Here is a 19,517-nt window from a genome sequence, read left to right on the forward strand (position 1 = left end):
TGATGCTATATGGCTCTGGAGAAGTGTGTCTCCCGAGGAACCATGCCTTCTGCTTCTTTACCCGTAACACGCTACGTTTCTAAGTACCACTCCTGATACTCCATTGCACTGAACACGGAGACTGGCCAACAGTGAGAAGGATAAACACAAAGGTTAGGAAAGGGGGAATGAAGACCATGAGGGCTGGGAGACAGATCGGGGTGGATAGGAATCTCAAATGGAACAGAAACTTCCCAGAGATCTCTAAGGAGCATGTAATTCTTGGAACCAACTGCTAGTATTCGAAGGCTCAATTGTAAATAAGTGCTCGATTTGGGTCGAGGATTTCCCAACTGCCCAACACGTACTTTGCAGAAGGATAACTCTAATTGAATGTGATTACTGGAAATGCAAAGAATCTTCTTTAAATGCATTAAGTGGGAGAACGTCGAAATGGAACTTTCCCAGACACAGCCTCTTGGTACTGTACCAGCCTCTGGAAAAGATACAGTTGGGGCAGGGGAGATGGCTCAGCCAGGAATGTGCTTCCTGTGCAAGTATTAGGACCTGACTTTGGACTTTAGCATCCATACAAAGATTTGGTGCCCCTGTGATTAGCACTGTGGAGGTGGAGACAGACAGATTTCTGGAGTTCCCTGGCCAGCCATCCTAGCTGAATGGTGGCTCCGGCTTCAGTGAGACACCGTCCCAAAAAATTAAAATGAGCCGGGAAAGGTATCTGACAATCTCTGTCCTCCAGGTGCATGGACAACATTCCCTCAAATCACAAAGACACAAATGGGGAGACTCTGTCTGCCCATGACTAGGTCCTATAAGCAAGCAGGAGGCTAACTTTGGAGTTCTCCAAACCGGAAGGTAGTCCTGGTGAGGGTTCTGCTTCTCCTGCAGAGACAGAGACTTACAGTGTAACCCTAGCCTAACCTGTCTTGGTCAGACTAATCATCTCTATTTCGTCACAGTATGTTTGGAGGTTTAGAAAGTATAATTATCACTCATAAAAATATGTATTGCAACCCCATAAGAACAACAATACTAACCAACCAGAGCTCCCAGGGACTAAACCACCATCCAAAGAGTACACATGGACAGACCCATGGCTCCAGCTCCATATGTAGCAGAGGATGGCCTTGTTGGGCACCAATGGGAGGAGAAGACCTTAGTCCTGCCAAGGCTGGACCCCACAGTGTAGGGGAATGACAGGGTGGGGAGGCAGGAAGGGGTGGGTGGTTGAGTGCAGGAGCACCCTCATAGATGCAGGGCGAGGTGGGGATGAGATAGGGGGTTTACGGACAGGAACCAGGAAAGGGAATAACATTTGAAATGTAAATAAAAAAATATCCAATAAAAATATTTATGTGGACATATAACATGGTTTGACACCAAATAACATGACCCCAAATGAAATGAGTTAGCAAGTAGTTCTTACATTTCCCGTGTCAAATTTCTGACACTGTGAATATTGATAAGGGCCCTGGGAACAGAAAGGCTTAGACCCACTGCAAGTCATTTGCTCCCAGGCCTGTCAATCACATAAGAGGAACAATTAGCTGGACTTAAGCTCCGTCCTCCATGCAGTGTGGTCACTGATGGAACCCTGCCCTGTGACAGCCCTTCTCAGCACCTTTTCTGCCACTTTGCCAGGCATACGGTGTAAGGAGCAGTAAGCCCTGCCTTCCGCTCCAGCATTTTAAACTCCCTGATCTCAGCATGACTGCTCACAACAGCTGGTGGTCCCCAGCCCACCGTATTGTGATTAAGTAAACCTGCACGGAAGGCCAAAGATATAGTACGGCTTCTTTATATTCCTGGGGTGATTTTTTTTAGGGGAAGCTGTTTGCTTGTTTGCTTGTTTGTTTGTTTGTTTGTTTGTTTTGAGGCAGGGCCTCAATTTATAGTCCTGCCTAGCCTCAAAGTCAGTGATTTGCTCTCCTCTCCGCCCAAAGTGCTGGGACTAAGAGCATGCACCCCACACATGGCCTCTGTTTTGTACTCTTAGCTGCCACTTTATTTTGCTATAGAACCCAAGCATGAAGGAGGAGACTTGATATACTGAAAGTGCAAATGGAGCCTAAACACTCAAAGGAGAGGGTACTTTTCTTCTTTTGAGTGAAGTATGGTTTTATAGACTAATATTTTTATGATAAATGAATCTGGAAAAAGTACTTTATAGTTGAAATACTGCTGGAAAGACCTTGAATACACCCAAACTTTTACCTTAGAAGAAATACCGGCCACCCACTCAGAAGAGGCTTGTACCTAGCAGGGCACCAAAGCGCAGGGCAGGGAGGAGAGAGCAGAGTCCGCAGAAGCTACTGTCTAAGCTGCCAGCAAGCTCTGCAACAAGAGCGCCACACGGCATCAGCCTGAGGGACAGAGCATGCTCACCTGCTGGAGGAGCTTGGGTACTCAGAGAACACTTCACGGCAGCCATGACCCTGGCACCTGCTCTGTGAGAGGCCACGTGACAGGCACGGGTTTTCATGAGACAGACGCCTGTACTGCTTCACAGGGAAGAAGTGCATGTGGCTGTGACTTCTACGCAGACACATCACATAAAAATATCATTCTCAACCATGTTAAGGACAGCAGAAGATGATACCGCGACTTTTCCTCCAGGGTATCAGGCCTGCCTGATCTCAACCTATTCTCCTCATCCACGTTTCATGCCCCTTTCCCCTTGTCGATATCAAAATGCTGAGGTCACCTAAGGCTCTGACTTCAAGTCTGTTTTTTTTTCTATAACATCCTAATTATTGTCTATTAAACTATTATGACTGAACTTTAAATCCAAGTACATCCAATTTATGTCTCTGTCTTGATGTCTGTCTTTTTAATTGTGTACACTTGGAAGTCCAACAGATCTTTAGACCTGGCACAACCATTGATCCACACCAGTCTCTGCCCATCTAGCCTCACTGTCAGCTGATCCCACATGAGGAAACTCTATTACCAGCCAGCTAGGCTCCACTGATAATCCTCCATCTGGAACTTCTGCCTTTTCCTTTTCTTTTCAACCCATCTTACCTGGACCACAAACGACTCCCAAAGCACAAGTGTGACCTGTGCTGTCACCAGCGCTTTCGCTGCCATGGTGGCCATGTGTCCATCCCCTCCTCCGCTTCCTTCCTGCCCCCCTCACAAGCAGTATCAACATAGCATCCATGGCGACTTTGTAAACAATGTTAATCAGGTCATAGCACTTGATGTGCTGGCTAGTCTTATGTCAAGCTGACACAAGCTAAAGTCTTCTGAGGGGAGGAAGCTCCATTGAGAAAATCTCTCCATAAGATCAGGCTTCAGGGAAGCCTGCAGGATATTTTCTTAATTGGTGACCAATGGGAGAGGGCCCAGTCCACTGTGGGTAGTGCTGTGTGGGATGGTGGTGCTAGGTTCTATAAGAAAGCAGGGTGAGCAAGCCATAAGAAGCAAGTCAGAAAGCAGAAGCCTTCCATGGTCTCTGCATCAGCTCCTGCCCCCACATTCCTCCCCTATTTGAGTCTCTGCTCTGACTTCCTTCAGTGATGAACTGTGAGTTAGAATCTTCAGTCAAATAAACCCTTTCTTCCACAAATTGGTCACAGTGTTTCATCCCGGCAACAGTGACCCTAACTGAGACACTTGACCATTCAGAAGGCATCATTTCCCCGTCATGCCTGAGAGGTAATTCAAGTTTCTTCCCTTGGCCTATTAAGCCAAACCTTCCTGTCCAGATCTGTCTCCTGCCATTTTCCTTTGTCTTCGTCTTACTCCGGCCCCAGAGGTTCTGTGGCTGTCTTCAAAGTCCACGGAGTCTATGTCTGCCACAGCATCTCTCAACTGGCTTTTCGGTGTGTCCAGAACACTTTCCCACAGGATCACAGAGACTGTGGCCTGTGTGAAAGTGCACGTTCCCTTTCCTCCCATCCTGGACCTTCTCACTACCTACATTTCCAGTGGATTAAACACAACATGCATTTCCATTGCTATAGTAAAACACTGACCAAAACCCACCAGTGGAAAATGGCCCTCAGGATCCATGATGAAGCTGCAGGCAGGTACCAAAGTAGAGACCATCAAGGGACTCTGCTTGCTGGCTTGCTCAGCCCACTTTCTCATACAGCGTAGGACCTTCTGCCCTGGGGAGTGGCGCTTCTGACAGTGAACTGCACCCTACCTATCAATCACCAGTCAATGATGCCCCACAGACTTGCCAAAGCATCTGATGGAGGTAACTCCCCAGTCGAGGTTCCCCTTTCGCTGATGGGTCCAGACTGTGCCAAGTTGACAAGAAATGAGCCAGCTAGACTCTCACTTCTTCATTTACCTGGCTGTCCTCTTCCCTAAACATGCAGTATTTCTGTGCTATGCAGAGGGAAGGACACACAGTGACATTCCTAAAGAGCGCTGCTGACATTTTGGACAAGACTTTAACACAGTTTAAGTGTTTTTGTGGCCCTTCTATCACCAAACATCGTATTCCAAGGGCTTTTCTGGGTTCAAAAGCTGCAAATCGGCATCTCCTTCTTCACTCTCAATGGTGTACCACCCTTTCCTACAAGACAACTTAGATGAAAATGTCATCTTAAATTCTTCCTGTCTCTCCTGTCCACCAGCTACCGCCCTCACCTCATTTGGCAACTACTGGATTTATAGGTAAGGTTTTGCTTGTACTGTAGGCTCTACTGTCCCTGTGACAAAAGCAGACAGAAGGCTCCATCTTATGAGACTCAGGAAAGAGCTGTTCACATGTATCCTGGCTGGGAACTCAGTGCTTAATAGATTTCTCCAACTAGAGAGCACAGCGTCAGTAAGGTTGATAGCAGGCCGGCTGGGGATCAAAGCACTCGTCTATAAAGGAGAGGCTTTTCACTCCAGAGCTTACCCTTTGTGTGTTAGAAACAGACAAGACACCCTCCTATTGTTCTATACACCCTAAGTATACCTGAGTACTGAATCCAGGTTGAAAACAACCAGGGCAAGGACAGCCCTAAGAAGGGCTCTAAACAAACACTTGATGCCCTGCTCTACTCAGTGGTTCTAAAGAAAATGCCACTTTCTCCCTTTCAGAGCGGAACGTTGAACTAGGAAAAGTACCTATGTCTTTCATCTGGTTAGATATGCTAAAACTGTCACCACTGGGTAACAAAGGATAAAAGAAAATATACTGGGACATCTTCCAGACGTTCCCCTTGGTCTCTCTCTCCAGAGGCTGCACCAGAGATGTACCATCTCCTGTCCCTTTTGTCCTGAGCAACCCTGAGAAAAGTAGGTGCCTGTTCATTACCAACTCGCACAGGTGCGCCTTCCTCATTGGAGGCCATGAAGAGGGCAGCGCCTGGTCACATTTGTCTCTGCTGATAATGACGACTCTTTGGTACCCCGTGACCTTAATAAAACCTTAATCTTATCTAGCCTGGGTAAGATGTACCATCGAAAACACGTCTGGAATAGACATTCATGTTAACCTCTTTCTTTCTTTTTTTTCCTTAATTTTATAATCTGTCGGCAAGTATGAAACGCACTCAGGGTGAGTAACTTACACAGACACCCCATCTCTAGAGAACACCAGGATGCTTTTTCCCTTTGACTGTTTATGCCACAGCAAGTAGAGAGAGACAAGACAAAGGAGGCACAACCGAGCAGGAACGAAAGCAAGTAGCAGGAGGGAATGTTCTATCTCAATTAGTCAGAAAGGCTTGAAGATTCCAGGCAGAAAGGCCAGGCATTAAGACCTGTAGAGACTTCATCTCCAGCCAAGGACTCTTTTCCTTCTTTGCCTGGAGCTGCCATGGACGGTAGCTGGTCTAGCACCTGAACCTGGGTTTCTGCCAATCGGGTCTAGCTATGTTAGCGACAGAAGCACATAGCTGGGAAACCTCGTAAATGTCTTTCCTCCATAACTGACTGCTGTGCTGCTAGGAATGGACCTCAGGGCCTTGTCAGGTAGACAAGCCTTTTACCTCTGGATCTCCACAGCCAGTGCCTCCTTTGTTCTCTCCCCAATTCCCCCATCAGCTTGTGGACCTCCAGAAGCCTGGGTTTTCTACAAGGTCAGCAAAGAGCTTTATATATATATATCAGAAATATGGTGGATCCTGGGCAGAAGAAAGGGTGTGTGCATGCAGGGGACATTTGAAAGAGTGTCATCCCTCAGACAAGACTGACCATGCAGAGACAGAGCAGTCCCCCTCACTCACTCAGAACCTCTACTTGAATTTCAAACATGCTCCACCTCAACTTACAGCCTGCTGGACAACACCTTTTTACTCCACGTCAGAAACTTCAAGATTACTTCAAGTTTTGCCTACCCGCTGGGATGGTTCAAAAATAGAACTGACCAAGTCTTCCCATCCCCCCATGAGCAGGTGCCGACCCTTGAGTCACTCACGGCACAGGGACCTAAGAGCTGGGCATGGAGTAAAAAGTCATTGAGCACAGTGACCTTCTCCATGGGTGTTTCCTGTAGAGTGTCACCTGTAAGCAGGTGAGGGTAGGTGAACGATTAGAGCCTGTGATTGGGCAGTGGAAAAGGAAGGCGGGCTGAGAGTTTTTGAGACGGACAGAGGGAGACAGAGAGGAGACAAGGAGACGAGATGGAACCTACAGGAGAGGAAGTCGAACCGGATGCATATGGCGGCTTGAAATAGCCACAGGTAGAAGAACAATAGAGCAATGTACAGCAATCTATCCAATCTAGGTGGGCAGCTTGCACCAATATCAGTTGACCTTTGAGCTCTTTGTGTGGGCATTTTGTGGGTTGAGAATTTACTGTTCTAAACCTGACTGATACATTACAAGCCTCTGGTGTTTTCTTTATACAGGGCTCCGGGTTTAGAGCAAATTGTGGCAGACTAGCTGTTAAGACTGGGAATGTGAGCGGTTCGGCTGCTAGTGAACCACAGGAAATTGAATGGACCGCTAGCCATGGGGGCAGAGAGACCGCTGCGGCCAGTGAGTAGGCGGTGTTAGTGTGGATTGTTTTCCTGTGGATTGTTTTTTTTTTTTAATAATTACATGCTGCACTCTCCCAAGCATGTGGAGTGAAAAATCCTCCCGATCCTTCCTCTCTAGGAAGACAATCGGTTCCTTGGGGTTTGTCATGCCCTGTCTCTTGGCTTAGGGGCTGCAACGGAAGCTTCTACTATCTCCAAGGAGAAATATCTGTCTAGCCAAAAGAGACCTAAACATCCTGATATGATGGCGCCCAATCCCTTAGTCTCCTTTCCTTATGCTAGCCCTCATGATGACTGAGTGGGAGCTCCCTCCTTGATAGTTATGTGTGTAAGTGCTCCCCTCTCTAGGAAGAGGCCCTCAGAGAGCAGCCACTTCTGAGTCTTTCTCTGATTTTTGGTCAGGTGTGCAACCTTGAGTAAGCGAGATTTCCCATGTACTGTAATGGGGTGTCACTGATCATCAACGGGGTGTCATTGATCATCTAGGGGATTGTTCATTCCCCGGGGTGAACAAAGAATTGAGCATCCAGGAAAGACAGAACACTGAGCTGCTTTTGAAAGCAAAAACACCCTTTCTGGTTGGGAGGAGCCCTAATACTGGGGCTCTGCTAAACAGATCCTGGGCTGAATGTCTAAGATGATTAAGAAAGGGCCCCTTCCTTTTCCCATATCGGTCCAGTTTAGATAATGGCCCCAAGCAGGTTCTGCTTGCAATGTATTCTGGGAACAAGAAGCCACCCTCACAAGGATCTGGCTTTCCTATCTTCCTATGTCCCCCTAACTCTCCTTTAGAAAACACAAGTCTGTCGCCATCTTTACATAGTGCCAGAGTCCAGTCTTTGTAACAAAGGAAGCAAATACTAACATATGTATTATCTACTCTTTGAATTGATCTATTCCTGCCTTTACTGGACTATAAACTGATTTTCTTGAGATTGCCTTACACCGTTACATCATTGTTCAGGAAGTTACAATTATACATAGAAGACAATGTTAGAAACAACTAACACCACAGGGCAACACTGCTTCATATCTATTAGAGCGGTTTTCATTAAAAAAGGAAAACAAAGCACCAAGTGTTAGCAACGTAACACGGGCCCTTCTGCATCATGTCAAGAAAAACTCCTGCAGCTATAACAGAAACCAGTATAGCTTTTCCTCAAACTCTTCTAAAAACAGAGCTTCCCTATGCCCAGCAATTCCATTTCTGGTTATATATCCCAAAGAATGGAAATCAGGACCCAAACATGTAAAATAGCATTTGCAACAGAATCACTCATAATAGCTAAAAGTTGAATGAACATAATGTTCATCAACAGATGTGTAAACAATGACACACACACACACACAGAGAGAGAGGGGGGAGACATACACACACACAGAGATGAGACAGACACACAGAAACACACAGAGATGAGACAGACATACACACAAGAGACATACGCATGAGACATACAGACAGACAGACACACACACAGATAAGACAGACACACAGAAACACACACACACAGAGACAGAGACAGAGAGATAGATAGACAGAGGGAGAAACAGACCGACTGATAGACAGATGAATGAACGAATTCCTGATAGTAATACAGCCTTCATGTGGAAGGAATTCTGATACATGTTATAACTTGAATAAAACAGGAATTATCAGGCTAAGTAAATTGAGCCCATGATAAGAGAACAAATATTGTGCTTACAGGTAGATCCTTCTGACTACACTTTATGACATAACTAGAGCAATCAAGGCCCATGCCAGGACTTGGGTGAGAGGGAAATGAGGACAGTGATCTCAGGCTCAGATCTCCTGCTTTACAGTACAGACACCCTGGAGATGCCTGCCGTGCACTGAGAGTGGACCAGTGCCTCCGAGCTGTAACTCCAAGTGTTGAAGGAGACAAATGCCGTGTTATAGGTGTTTATCAAGAAACAGTTTAAACTGTGGCAAAAATCATGAATGTAATTAAAAGTAGATATGCATGCACACTTAACACCAGTTCTCCTAGGCTGGAAATAGTTTGGGAATTTGTGTAAGGAAGCCATGGAGAGTTTAGGCTCACATGAAATATGAGTGAAGTAACATGGATGATCTTTCATGTGTGATTCAATGTTCTTTAATGTTCTTCATATGTACTTAACATGATGCTACTTTTGTCTGGGCCAGGTGGAGCAGGTCTATTCACCCCAGCTGCTAAGGAGGCTGAGGCTGGAGGATTCCAAGTTCTAGGCCAGCTTGGGCCAGCTGGTGAGGTCAAAGACAGCCTGGAAAATTTAGCAAGATTCTGCCTCAAATTAAAAAGTAAGAAGAAGACCAAAGCTATGTCTCAGGTACAGAAAGCCTGGCTACCATGCAGGAAGACTTAGGCTCACGTTCAGTACTGCAAACAAAACTAAACCAACAAACCAAAAACCATACAAGCTCTCAGAACAGTGTCCCAGTTTGGTGAACATTAGCCAACTGTATTCCCCAGGGATGTGTGACAGCCCTGGAGCTACAGTCTACACCCTCCTCCAAACAGGACTATTTCTTGATCAGTGTGTGATTCTCCCAGTTGGAGACAGTTTTATTTCCTGGCACAGGGATGGAGCACAGTCATAACGTGATGTACAAGACCCCGAGTTCAATCCCCAGGGTGGGTGAGTAGTTGCGAGCTTTGTTAAAAGCCTCTTCTTTCACAGTGGTATCTGATCTCTTCAAATAATTCCATAGTTCTATATCTGCTATTCAATACATTTGAACAAACGACAGCTTGTGAAACTGGCTCTCGTGGGATTTTGAATGATTCTTAAAACAAGGTTGGGAAGAGAGCTGTAGAGATTTCCAGCACCATTTAGTATTTTTTTCCTCGGGAACATATCTGTTTTGTGGCATTAATACCCATGATAAGTACTAAACTTGATAGCACATCACTAGTATTCAACATTAATATTGTAAAGCATAAAGAACTACTGAGATAGAAGAATTCATCCAGGCGCAATCGTGACCTATGACTTACTGTATAAAATGACCTCTTCCAATGCCCAAGCATGAGCTTTGTAAGAACTTATGTTCTGACCAAAGTGAAATGGCCACTAAGTCACGGTTTTACAGTAAAGTTGTTTCTGAGGTTTCTTACGTTGTCCACAGTAGGTCCCGATGTATCCCTTCTGGCACTGACAGTGGTCATCCGCACAGGTCCCACCGTTCATGCACCTCACACTACACTGCTGAACTGTGAAGAATAGCAAGAAAAAGAGAGGCACCAGTCACCAAATTACATCCATGAGCACATACATCAATAAACTACCTGTCCAATCTGATGGCAAATGCACTCTACTAATGCAAACAATCCAACCAAGTTATTCCTTCACTGAGTCCACACATGTGCCTATACCCGTTAGGACATGTGACTTAGTATATATTTAAAATAAACTACAGTGTCAAAGGAAATCACTAGAAGCTGTTAGTAGCATAGTTCCGGGCATATGGGAGACTAGTATCTACTTAGAGAGCAGGACCATGGGCCTGATGCTGGCATGGATTTTAGGTCAGTCCTCATGGCGCCTTCAGGTGGCATTGGTGGTTCAGTGGTAGAATTCTCGCCTGCCTCACGGCACCTTCATATCAACTGGGAGACAGACCAAACCCAAGGTTAGAATACAGGGTTAGGAGAAATTGTGATTAATTGTCTGGAGAAAGACAATACAAAGGAGAACTATCTAGACTGAATTAAGAACTTAGATACAGCCACCGGGAAAAGCCCACTTTGATGCGACATGTGGACTGGTCTTGGAAAGATGAGAATCAGCCAGGCAAAGAGTCACTTTGGAAGGATAAGAACACAAACTCTAAAGATCCTAGGATGCTTTTAGGGTTTCCTCCAAAGAACTGGTGTAGAAGGTGTCTTGGAGAGGCAGGCAAGGCCAGCCAGATAAGGTGGGGCTCCTTGCCCGCCAAAGGTTTACCATGCTCCAATTGCAGATGGGAGGAAAATATATCAAAGAAAGTGAAGATATTTGATTTTAAAAGAGGAACTGTCCTGTAGAAAAGGGATTTAAAGATGCCAGGTGCAAGGGAGCCTGATGAAGAATGAGGATGGTTTGAACCCCACGGAAAGCAAAATGGTGGAGTTGAAATGCACTGCCTAGTAGAAACCACATATTTAAAGAGTGACATGGAAAAAGGAAAACTATAGTTGTGTAAGCACTAGGTAGATGTGGCCACGTGCTGAGGCAGAAGCATCTGCAGACATGTAGACTGTGTGTGGTCAGTCATGAATTAAAAGTTTCACTTTGGAGGTAGGCAGTACCTGAGGAATGACACCCTAGGTTAACTTCTGGCCTCTCCTCTTCTTCCCTCCCCCACCTCTCTGTCTGTCTCCTCTTTGTCTCCTCTCTGTCTCTGTCTCTCTCTTACACACACACACACACACACACACACACACACACACACACACACACACACATACCTAGAAAGTGTTTCAGGCAGTTAGTGATATATATACTGCTAAAAAGCTCTAACAAGTTCGAACAGGATGAAGGTTGGAAGAGTTAGAAAATTCCAGGTGGAAAGGAATTGGGTATTCTCTAATGAGTGTGTGCGGATTCCAGACTAAGCGCGGTACCATGTATAGAGTTCCTTGTTCAGGTCGGCATTAAGAAGCAATATTGCACTTTGTATTTTTTTCTTCTTTCTTGAGGGGAGGTCACAAGGGTGTCCTCCACAAGGGTGGGAGGACAGGAAGGTGAGTGTGATCAGGGTGCATTGTGTGAAATCCCCAAATAATCAACAAAAATACTATTTTGAAAAAAAAAAAGAAGCGGTATTTCTTTAGTTTGTATTTTGTGGTATTGCCAAGGGTGGGTGTGAGCAAATCGAGAATTAGACAATGAAGGCATGGAGGAAAGGTCTCCGGCAGACAACCTGTCTTAGTGCGTTTCGATGATAAGTTTCAAATCACTGATTAAAACATAGACTATTGAAATTGGTGGACCCAGAGGCTCTTGTCAGTGGTCCATCAGACGACAAACACACTGGCATGTAATTGCTTGACTCTTACTCCTGGATGAGACAGGTTCTACATCACCCTTGCTGAGCAAGAAACTCGTGGAGGGAACGATTAAGGTGTAACAATTTCATACTCATTTTAAAAGGCAGATTTAAGGCCCTCGTTTAGATATTGAGCAGTTAAATAAGCGATATCATTTCTGCTTTACTTAGTGTTCTTTCTGTCTTATCCAGTGTGATCTTAAACCCTTACACAGGTCAGTCTTGGACTTAAGAGTCTCAACAAAAAGAGTCATATATATATATATATATATATATATATATATATATATATATTCTTAGTCTTCCGTTATAGTTATCTTCATGAAATTGTTGAAAATTAGTATGTGTGACAAATGGCTTAATATATATAAAGTATTTAGTCAGTATTTTATTAAGTATCTGTTGTCATTCTTATAGCCTTCTGTTCCCATAGCTGAGACTAGCCTGAGGTTGCAACACTGTACACCAAAGGCGCTAAATGCAGGCTACTGTGTGGCTACCTGCTGAGTCAGCCTGAGTCAGCAGATTCAAGTCTGTTACCTTAGATGGGTCAGCTGGTTCTTTTGTCAATCTGACACAAACTGGGGATACCCTGTCCATCTGATTGCCCATGGGAAACTTTACAGGGCATCTTCTTAATTAACTGTTGATGTGGAAGGGCCCAACCCTATGAGCTACACTACCTAGGCAGATGGCTCCAGGTGGTAAAGAATGAAGCTAGGAAAGTCATGCAGGCAAGCCAGTAGGCAGCATTCTGCCCTGGCCTGTGCCTCAGTTCCTGACTCCGGGTTCCTGCCTTGAGTCCCTGCTCTGACTTCCCTTGGTGATAGAATGTTGCCTGGGAGTTGTAAGAGAAAACACCCCTTTCCTCTCCAAAGTGCTTCTGGTCATGGTGTTTATCACAGCACTAGACATCTAAGCAGGACAGTAGTTATTAAATATATTATGTGCCTCACTTCCCTCCTCTGCAAAATAGGATCTTATCGATATCAAATAATGGTGGCGAGAGGCTTGAAATCATGCCAACACCGCACATAGAACCTTGCGAGTAACGGGAAGTTATAGCTACTGTGAAGAATTACGTCATGGAATCTTAACCGTCCCACTACCCACACACATTTCCTTTGATGATTAGGTGACAATTGAGGCACCAAGATGGTCTTAGTGCAAAACTCAGCCAAGGCCTGGATAGGGAGAACCATTCCAATCCGTATCTTATTTGAGGAGGACACTTGTCACTGCTTCACGAGTTTAAGGAGAATGAGACCCAGGGAGGGAACGTACTTGATTTTGCTCCACAGGTCGGGGATATTTGTCCGCTGGAACAAGTACACATGTTGGGGCGGGAACAGAATCCGTCTCCACAGCTGTTCCTGCAAATGGCTGCAGAGAGCACAACACAAGAGGGAATGAGTGTCAGCACCCTCCACCGAGCTTGACAGTATGGAAGCCATAGTTTAAAGCCACAGGTCTGGGAAACTAGGACATGGAATGAATGTTGGCGAAACGTCTGACTTTTCAGCAGGAACCAAATCACCCACTAAAGACATGGCACTAAGCTTTACAGTTTCCTTGTGATGATGTACCAACATAACTCTTTTAAATTCTATCATACTAATTTAACACCAATTCTTTAACTTGATTATCAATGAAAGTTGCTTTTTAAAAAAACAAATTCAAAACTGAAAACTTTCGAATTCAGCGTTTACCAAAGGAGGAAGTCTAGATCCTTAGGGAGCTGGCAGTGGGAAGGAAAACCAGAGAGACCGAATGAACGTCTTAGAAAATACAGCCCACTATGTAAGAATGTAAAATTGGTAGAAACGGAGACCCCAGGCCCTCACGGACTGGCCAAACATCAGGTTCCTTGAACAGTCCAACCCAGCTGGCTTCTGCTTCACCCTATCATCAATTTTGTCCCCCTTCATAATTTCTCTCCTTCCTCCAGTCTTCTGCTACATTACCAATGCAACTTAGTCCATTTCTGCTCTTCCAAAAAATCCTTATGACAGGGGTGGGGATTGAAGCTTCTTCCTACAGCTGTGACCTCTAGTGAACAAGAGGGTCATCTGAGCCAAGAATAATAGGCTCACTGACATAGCACATGCCACAGATACTCAAAACCTCCAGTCAAGAGCTCTGGAATAGGAACTGTCTCCCAAATTTAGCCAGGCCATTAAGGAGCTGACAGATTTATCTCTCTACCCTCAGCTGAATTCCCTCTTTGAGCACAAAGGCTGTGTGCTGATCTGTTCTGTCTCTGGATGCATGGAAGAGGAGAATGGTGTGGGATGTCCTGAAACAATGTGTAAGAATTGTGACAAGAATACGAATCTAGAGAGAGGTCTCAATGCTTTCAAAAGACCGAGGACCTCCAATAGTGTGAGGAACACTCTTTCCAGGAGCAAACCAATTTAGTAATTGCTTTCCTTCTCTAAGATCCCCTTTAGCATCTGTATAATATGAACAGTGTTCAACAAGTTCTCCTGAATGAAAACACTGCAAAAAAAAAATTATGTTCTTAAGACTTAAAAAAAAAAGCAAGAAAACGGCTTCCACCATAGAATACTTAAAATGTATTTATTTCTGATCACTATTTTTTTTTTCAGTGAAACACGCTCACTCAAATAGCTTTATTTCAAAGGTCCCTTCGGGCAGGTGAATCTAGGCTAAGACGAAGGTCCCATCTAGGTCTCAAACCAAAGAGGGTTAAAGGGGGTGGGGCCTGGACAGTTGGCTGTCTATCAATGCTTCAGCGTGTTCTGCACACAGGACAGGAGGAAGTCAGACTAATGAACCCCTTCCTCCCTGTGTGAGTCTCAGTCTGAGGTCTCCTTACAACTGCTCCATTTTCATCAAAATTATTAAGCCTCGCAGTGTTGGAAGGAGTGGCAGACAGGATGTAAATACTAGGAGTGTGGAGATGTTGGAGACGGTGGATGGGTTGGTGCTTAGAATGTGATGCATACGAGATGTGAGGTTGGGTTCTCACCTGGCCAAGGAGCCACAGTGAGCACAGGAAACACTCAGAACTTCTACGGCTCAGTTTTCTCATTAGAAACATAAATTAAAGGGGTTATATTGGAAGGTTCTTTTTTTAAAAAAAGATTTATTTACTTATTTTATTTACATGAATACTCTATAGCTGTCTTTTTCAGCTCTCAAATGCCACGACGCCAAGCCAATCCCAGCCCACTGTTTTCCAATGATGAAAACACCATGGCGTACTTTCTCCATAAGTAAAGGCACAGGCAACTCTTCCTCCACTGTTCCATGTTCTAAGATAATTCTCTTGAATTTTTTTTTTAAAGGAAAGCTAGAAAGTCAGTTTGGAAACAAACATGGAAACTTGGAAGTACTTCAATGACATTTCAAGCCACAATTAAGAATAATAACAGCTGGGCACGGTGGCTCAAGCCTGTAATCTCAGCCCTTGAATGCCAGAGAGAGAACCCAGGAGTTCAAGGCCAACTTGCTCCACACAGTTAGTTCCATTCCAGGGGACTCGCTAGAGACCCCGTCTTTAAATACTACTAATTAAATAACCGTTAAGGAAAAAGAGAACGGAATCATAACGCATGGCATCACTCTTTTAAAATAATAGACGTATTTCCTTAGTGCTTCCTGTGTGACGCCTGCTAAGAGGCGAACATTAAACTTTGGAGCTTGTTCTGCATAGAAAGGATGCAGAGATGTAAACGTGTGAGAAAATTAACCACTGGCTCTCATATTGCTCTTATGATTTACAAATCACCTCAGAGTTTGTCTTTGTTTCGTAATGAAATATAAGTAAATTCCATGAAGAAATACTTACTATCAAAAAAATTATTCAGTGATTGAAACTCCTAGTTTTAAATCTGCAATGGTTTTAGTTTCCTTAATTCTTCACATGTGACCATTTTGGGATGTGAAGCTATCAGAAATACTGAATTTAATGTCTCTAAAAATTAGGTGAGGTTCGTGCATGGGGGAGGGCACTGCACTGCACATCCTCTCTGCTGACTTTTGTGCCCAAGTTTTATACTCTCAAGAATGTCAGTTGCTTTCCAAAGGTGTTAATAATAAATATGGCTTAGCTATACTTGACATAAATATCATAAGTGTTTTTTCTTGGAGATATGATATAACGTCAAGGTTTGCCTAATGCAACTCATTAGCATCCAAATATTTCAAGTAGAAGAAACACAGGTGACAAGACTCTCCTGAAGGAAATGGCACAATGATAGTCTAAGACTCAGAGCAGTTAAGGCGGACACTCACTGGGCCATATATACACTCCTATAGCAAGTAGGCTGGAAGGCTTTGCTCTCTGGAATTCCCATTCCTTACTGGTCCAATAAAACCTGACTCTATGGATTTTCAATGCGTACCATAAACCTATCCCTTCTCCTTGGCTGCTCTCCGGCTCAATAAGTCAGACTTTCCCCGGGGCCCAAGTCATTCCCAGCTAGTGTGGCAGGTGTGTGGTGAGTGGCAGGAGCTGTTCCCAGAGTCTGGGAGAGCTTGCTGGTGTCAGGAATCCACAGCACTGCCCCAGTGGCCTGAGAGTAAGGAGCCTTCCGTAAATATTTCACATAGGACTTTCTGTGTTGGAGATGTTGGAGAGAAGGCAGGTGAACATCATTTAAAAAGCCAAAGCCAAAACCCTATACATTCATGGAATGTATTTAAAAATATTTATAAATCGATCCCTTGAAAGGACATGGCGATTGTTTCTCATTTTTGTTTGATTACTAGAGGTTGTGGGATTTTTGAATAGAAGGGGGGGGGGAGAGAAAACCAATCTTCACAATAAAACTTCAGACTTCTGTCCTTTTAAAGAACAGAAATAGCATGTAGGGTCTGTCTCAAACCCACAAAACCAATAAATCCAGAGCTGAAAATGCCACCATGCCTGCAGCACCCTTGCCTAGGGTAGCTTGCCCTTTTGCTGTTCACAGCGACATAATTATCTTTCCACTAAAGAGCATCAAGGTCAGTCTAAAGTGAAGATGGACTGTGAATGCATGTGCTGTCTGTGACCTGGCTGTCCTCCAGAATGGACAAATGTGTCTGTGCTACATAAACACACAGGGAAAGGCCTCAGGAGACTCTGAAATAAGACCCCTCAGGGTCCTTGATCATAACCCAAGGAACTAATGAGCTCTTCACTTGGAAATTGAAGACCTGCCTATATGCACTTTGGAATCTTAAGAAAAGTACTGCTATTGTTGCTAATAATCCCAACCTGTAAATTCTGACTCACAGACGTTATCAAGGTGTAAGAGTCACATCTGAGAAAACATACTGTCCACTGTAAGATCTGATCTGTGGGAATTCTAAGTTAACTGTTCCCTCACCCCCCCCCCCAAAAAAAAGTCAAACAACTTAGATTTTTCTCTTCAAAACAAAACAAAAAATTCTTTTAACTTTGGGTTAATTTAAAATCTGTGAGAGTACTCCTTTTAAAATCTTTGCCATGGGGCTGCTGAAACAGCCCAGAGATGAGAATGTGATATAAAGTCTCAAGACTGATCTTCTGTTGGCCAAAACCTAAGAGTCCAAGCATGACCATAGTAACACTGTGGTCTTCCCTGGAATTTTAAAGAAGAGGTGATGTTCAGTTATCTAGAGAATTGTTCTAACACAAAGCCCCCCCTCCGTTTGTATCAATACACATAAATGGTAAACACAAACACCTGATCGAGCATTATAAAACCTTCATCGATATCTGCCTCCCACGTTTCTGTCAGTGAAGTCTCAGTTGATGCGGCTTCCTTCCCCCCCCCCCCCCCCCACTGAGCTCTCATTACCACAGTTGTGTGTGACCCACAGTTTCTTACAGGCAACCTAGTGTTCAAACACTGAATGTAAGGTCAGCCCTGAAATGGAGCTGAGTACGCTGCTGCCCTAGACTGTGTGCCCTGCCCAACACTCACGGACAATGCACTGATTTCCTCCTGGGAGCGTCTTCCATCCCGGGCAGCAATAGGAGTGGAATCTAGAACCGCACACGTTGGGCCTGCAGGGGACAAACAAGGTGATACACACGTAAAGATGGATGCAGTCATACAAAAATGCCTCCGTAAGCAAAGCCAGAGCGAGTAGATGTCGGGACGACGAACAAGTCAAAGCTCTACTTCACATGTTTGGGGTTTGGGAAACAGATGGGTTAGAGGCTGGAATGGGGAAGGGTCCGAACCTCTAAACGTGCCCTTTCATGTGCTCTCTTTTGCTTGCCTTTTTAAACCGGGAAAAGAAAGGAGAAACACACAATTTACTACTGTTCTAGCATCCGGATGCTGAGAACAATAGGGGCACTCCGTTCAAAAATCCTTGCCCTTGTTCCCAAACCCATTCCTCCTAGATCAACTTTGTCCCTGGCTCTTAAGTGTCAAGGAAGGCTACTCAGAAGGTGGAGTCCTGGAGCTGGCAATTAGAGAACCAGCCGCTACCCTCCCTCCACACGTCCTCAAACAAAAGGCTCTAGAGCTGCGCCCCCGACGGTGGGGAGCAGGCAGGCTCCGGGGGGCCCCCGGAGCAGGGCAGACCCATGCCCGCTTTCGGGTCTGACAATGAGAAACTTTCCCAGAGCCACAGACGTTGCACATGCTCTGCCAACCGCAACCGAAGGCTGGACTCCCCTTCGCCAGCTAGCAGAAGCCCCCAAGGGAGGGCTTTCCGACGAGGAATTGAGGCTTTCTGGAGAAAAACGGGGGCAGAGGCGCTCCTGGAGCTCAGGGGTCTTTAAGGTCCTCGTGGAGAGGCCAGTGGCTCTACCCGTTAGCAAGACAGTCAGGGAGGGCGTGGAATAAAGAGCAGGGAAGTCTAGGTCCTCGCACAAGCCAGCCACCCCGCCACCCACCTACCCTCGGAGTATTTCCTGCTGTCCTCGCCTGCGGACCCGGCTCGCCGCTAACGCGCCCTCGTCCCTGTACTCAGGCCCCGCGAAGCCACCTTCGGAGCCCGCTCCTGCGGGCCGGACCTGTTGCGGGGGCGGCTGGGGCCGGAGCGTCTTTGGTGGCGGAGGCTGGGGCTGGCCATCTGTGCCCTGCGCCCAGAGCGCCACGCAACCCAGCCACACGAAGTAGGGCTGGAGACACAACCGCCGCCGTCTCCCCATCGCCGGCGCCAAGAGCGCGCGGAATGAGGCCCGCGGGGAGAGCACTGTCCGAGACCAAATCCGCACGGCCCGGAAAAAAAATAAAGTCAGGGTCTGACCACCCTTCGTCAGCTCGCAGGACTCCCTTGGCTTGCGGTGTCCTGTTGTAGCGGGACGCAGCGTCAGCTCCTGCCCGGCAGCGCGCGGGGCGCGGGATCTAGCGCAGGGGGCTGCGAGGCGCGGCGGCGGTGCAGACGGCAGTCCCGCGCGGTCCACGTTGCATCCCCCGGGCCACTGCCCCGAGCGACTTCAGGACCGCCAGCGGGTGGGGGCGGGAAATTACAAAAGTAACCGGAGCAGCCGCGGCATAAAGTTACAAAGAAAGCGGACCTCACAAGGGAAAAAAAAGGAGGGGGTGGGGGTGTGCAGAGGCTGAGCGGATTCCCGTGCGCTCCGGGCACAGATCCTGGAA

The 19,517-nt window shown here is 45.8% G+C and overlaps 1 protein-coding gene across 1 annotated transcript in view; it reads right to left on the bottom strand.

The window, feature by feature from the left end:
- The window catches only part of Fbn2 (fibrillin 2), a 205,397-nt gene extending 186,331 nt beyond the window's left edge, over nt 1-19,066 (bottom strand). The window contains 4 exon segments of the mRNA NM_031826.2: nt 10,052-10,147; nt 13,249-13,347; nt 17,883-17,965; nt 18,813-19,066. Coding sequence (NP_114014.2) covers nt 10,052-10,147; nt 13,249-13,347; nt 17,883-17,965; nt 18,813-19,066 — 532 coding nt within the window.
- Nucleotides 19,067-19,517: the final 451 nt, after the last annotated feature.

The sequence above is a fragment of the Rattus norvegicus genome, chromosome 18 (genome assembly GCF_021556685.1).
Source record: "Rattus norvegicus strain SHRSP/BbbUtx chromosome 18, alternate assembly SHRSP_T2T, whole genome shotgun sequence".
NCBI classification, from domain to species: domain Eukaryota; kingdom Metazoa; phylum Chordata; class Mammalia; order Rodentia; family Muridae; genus Rattus; species Rattus norvegicus.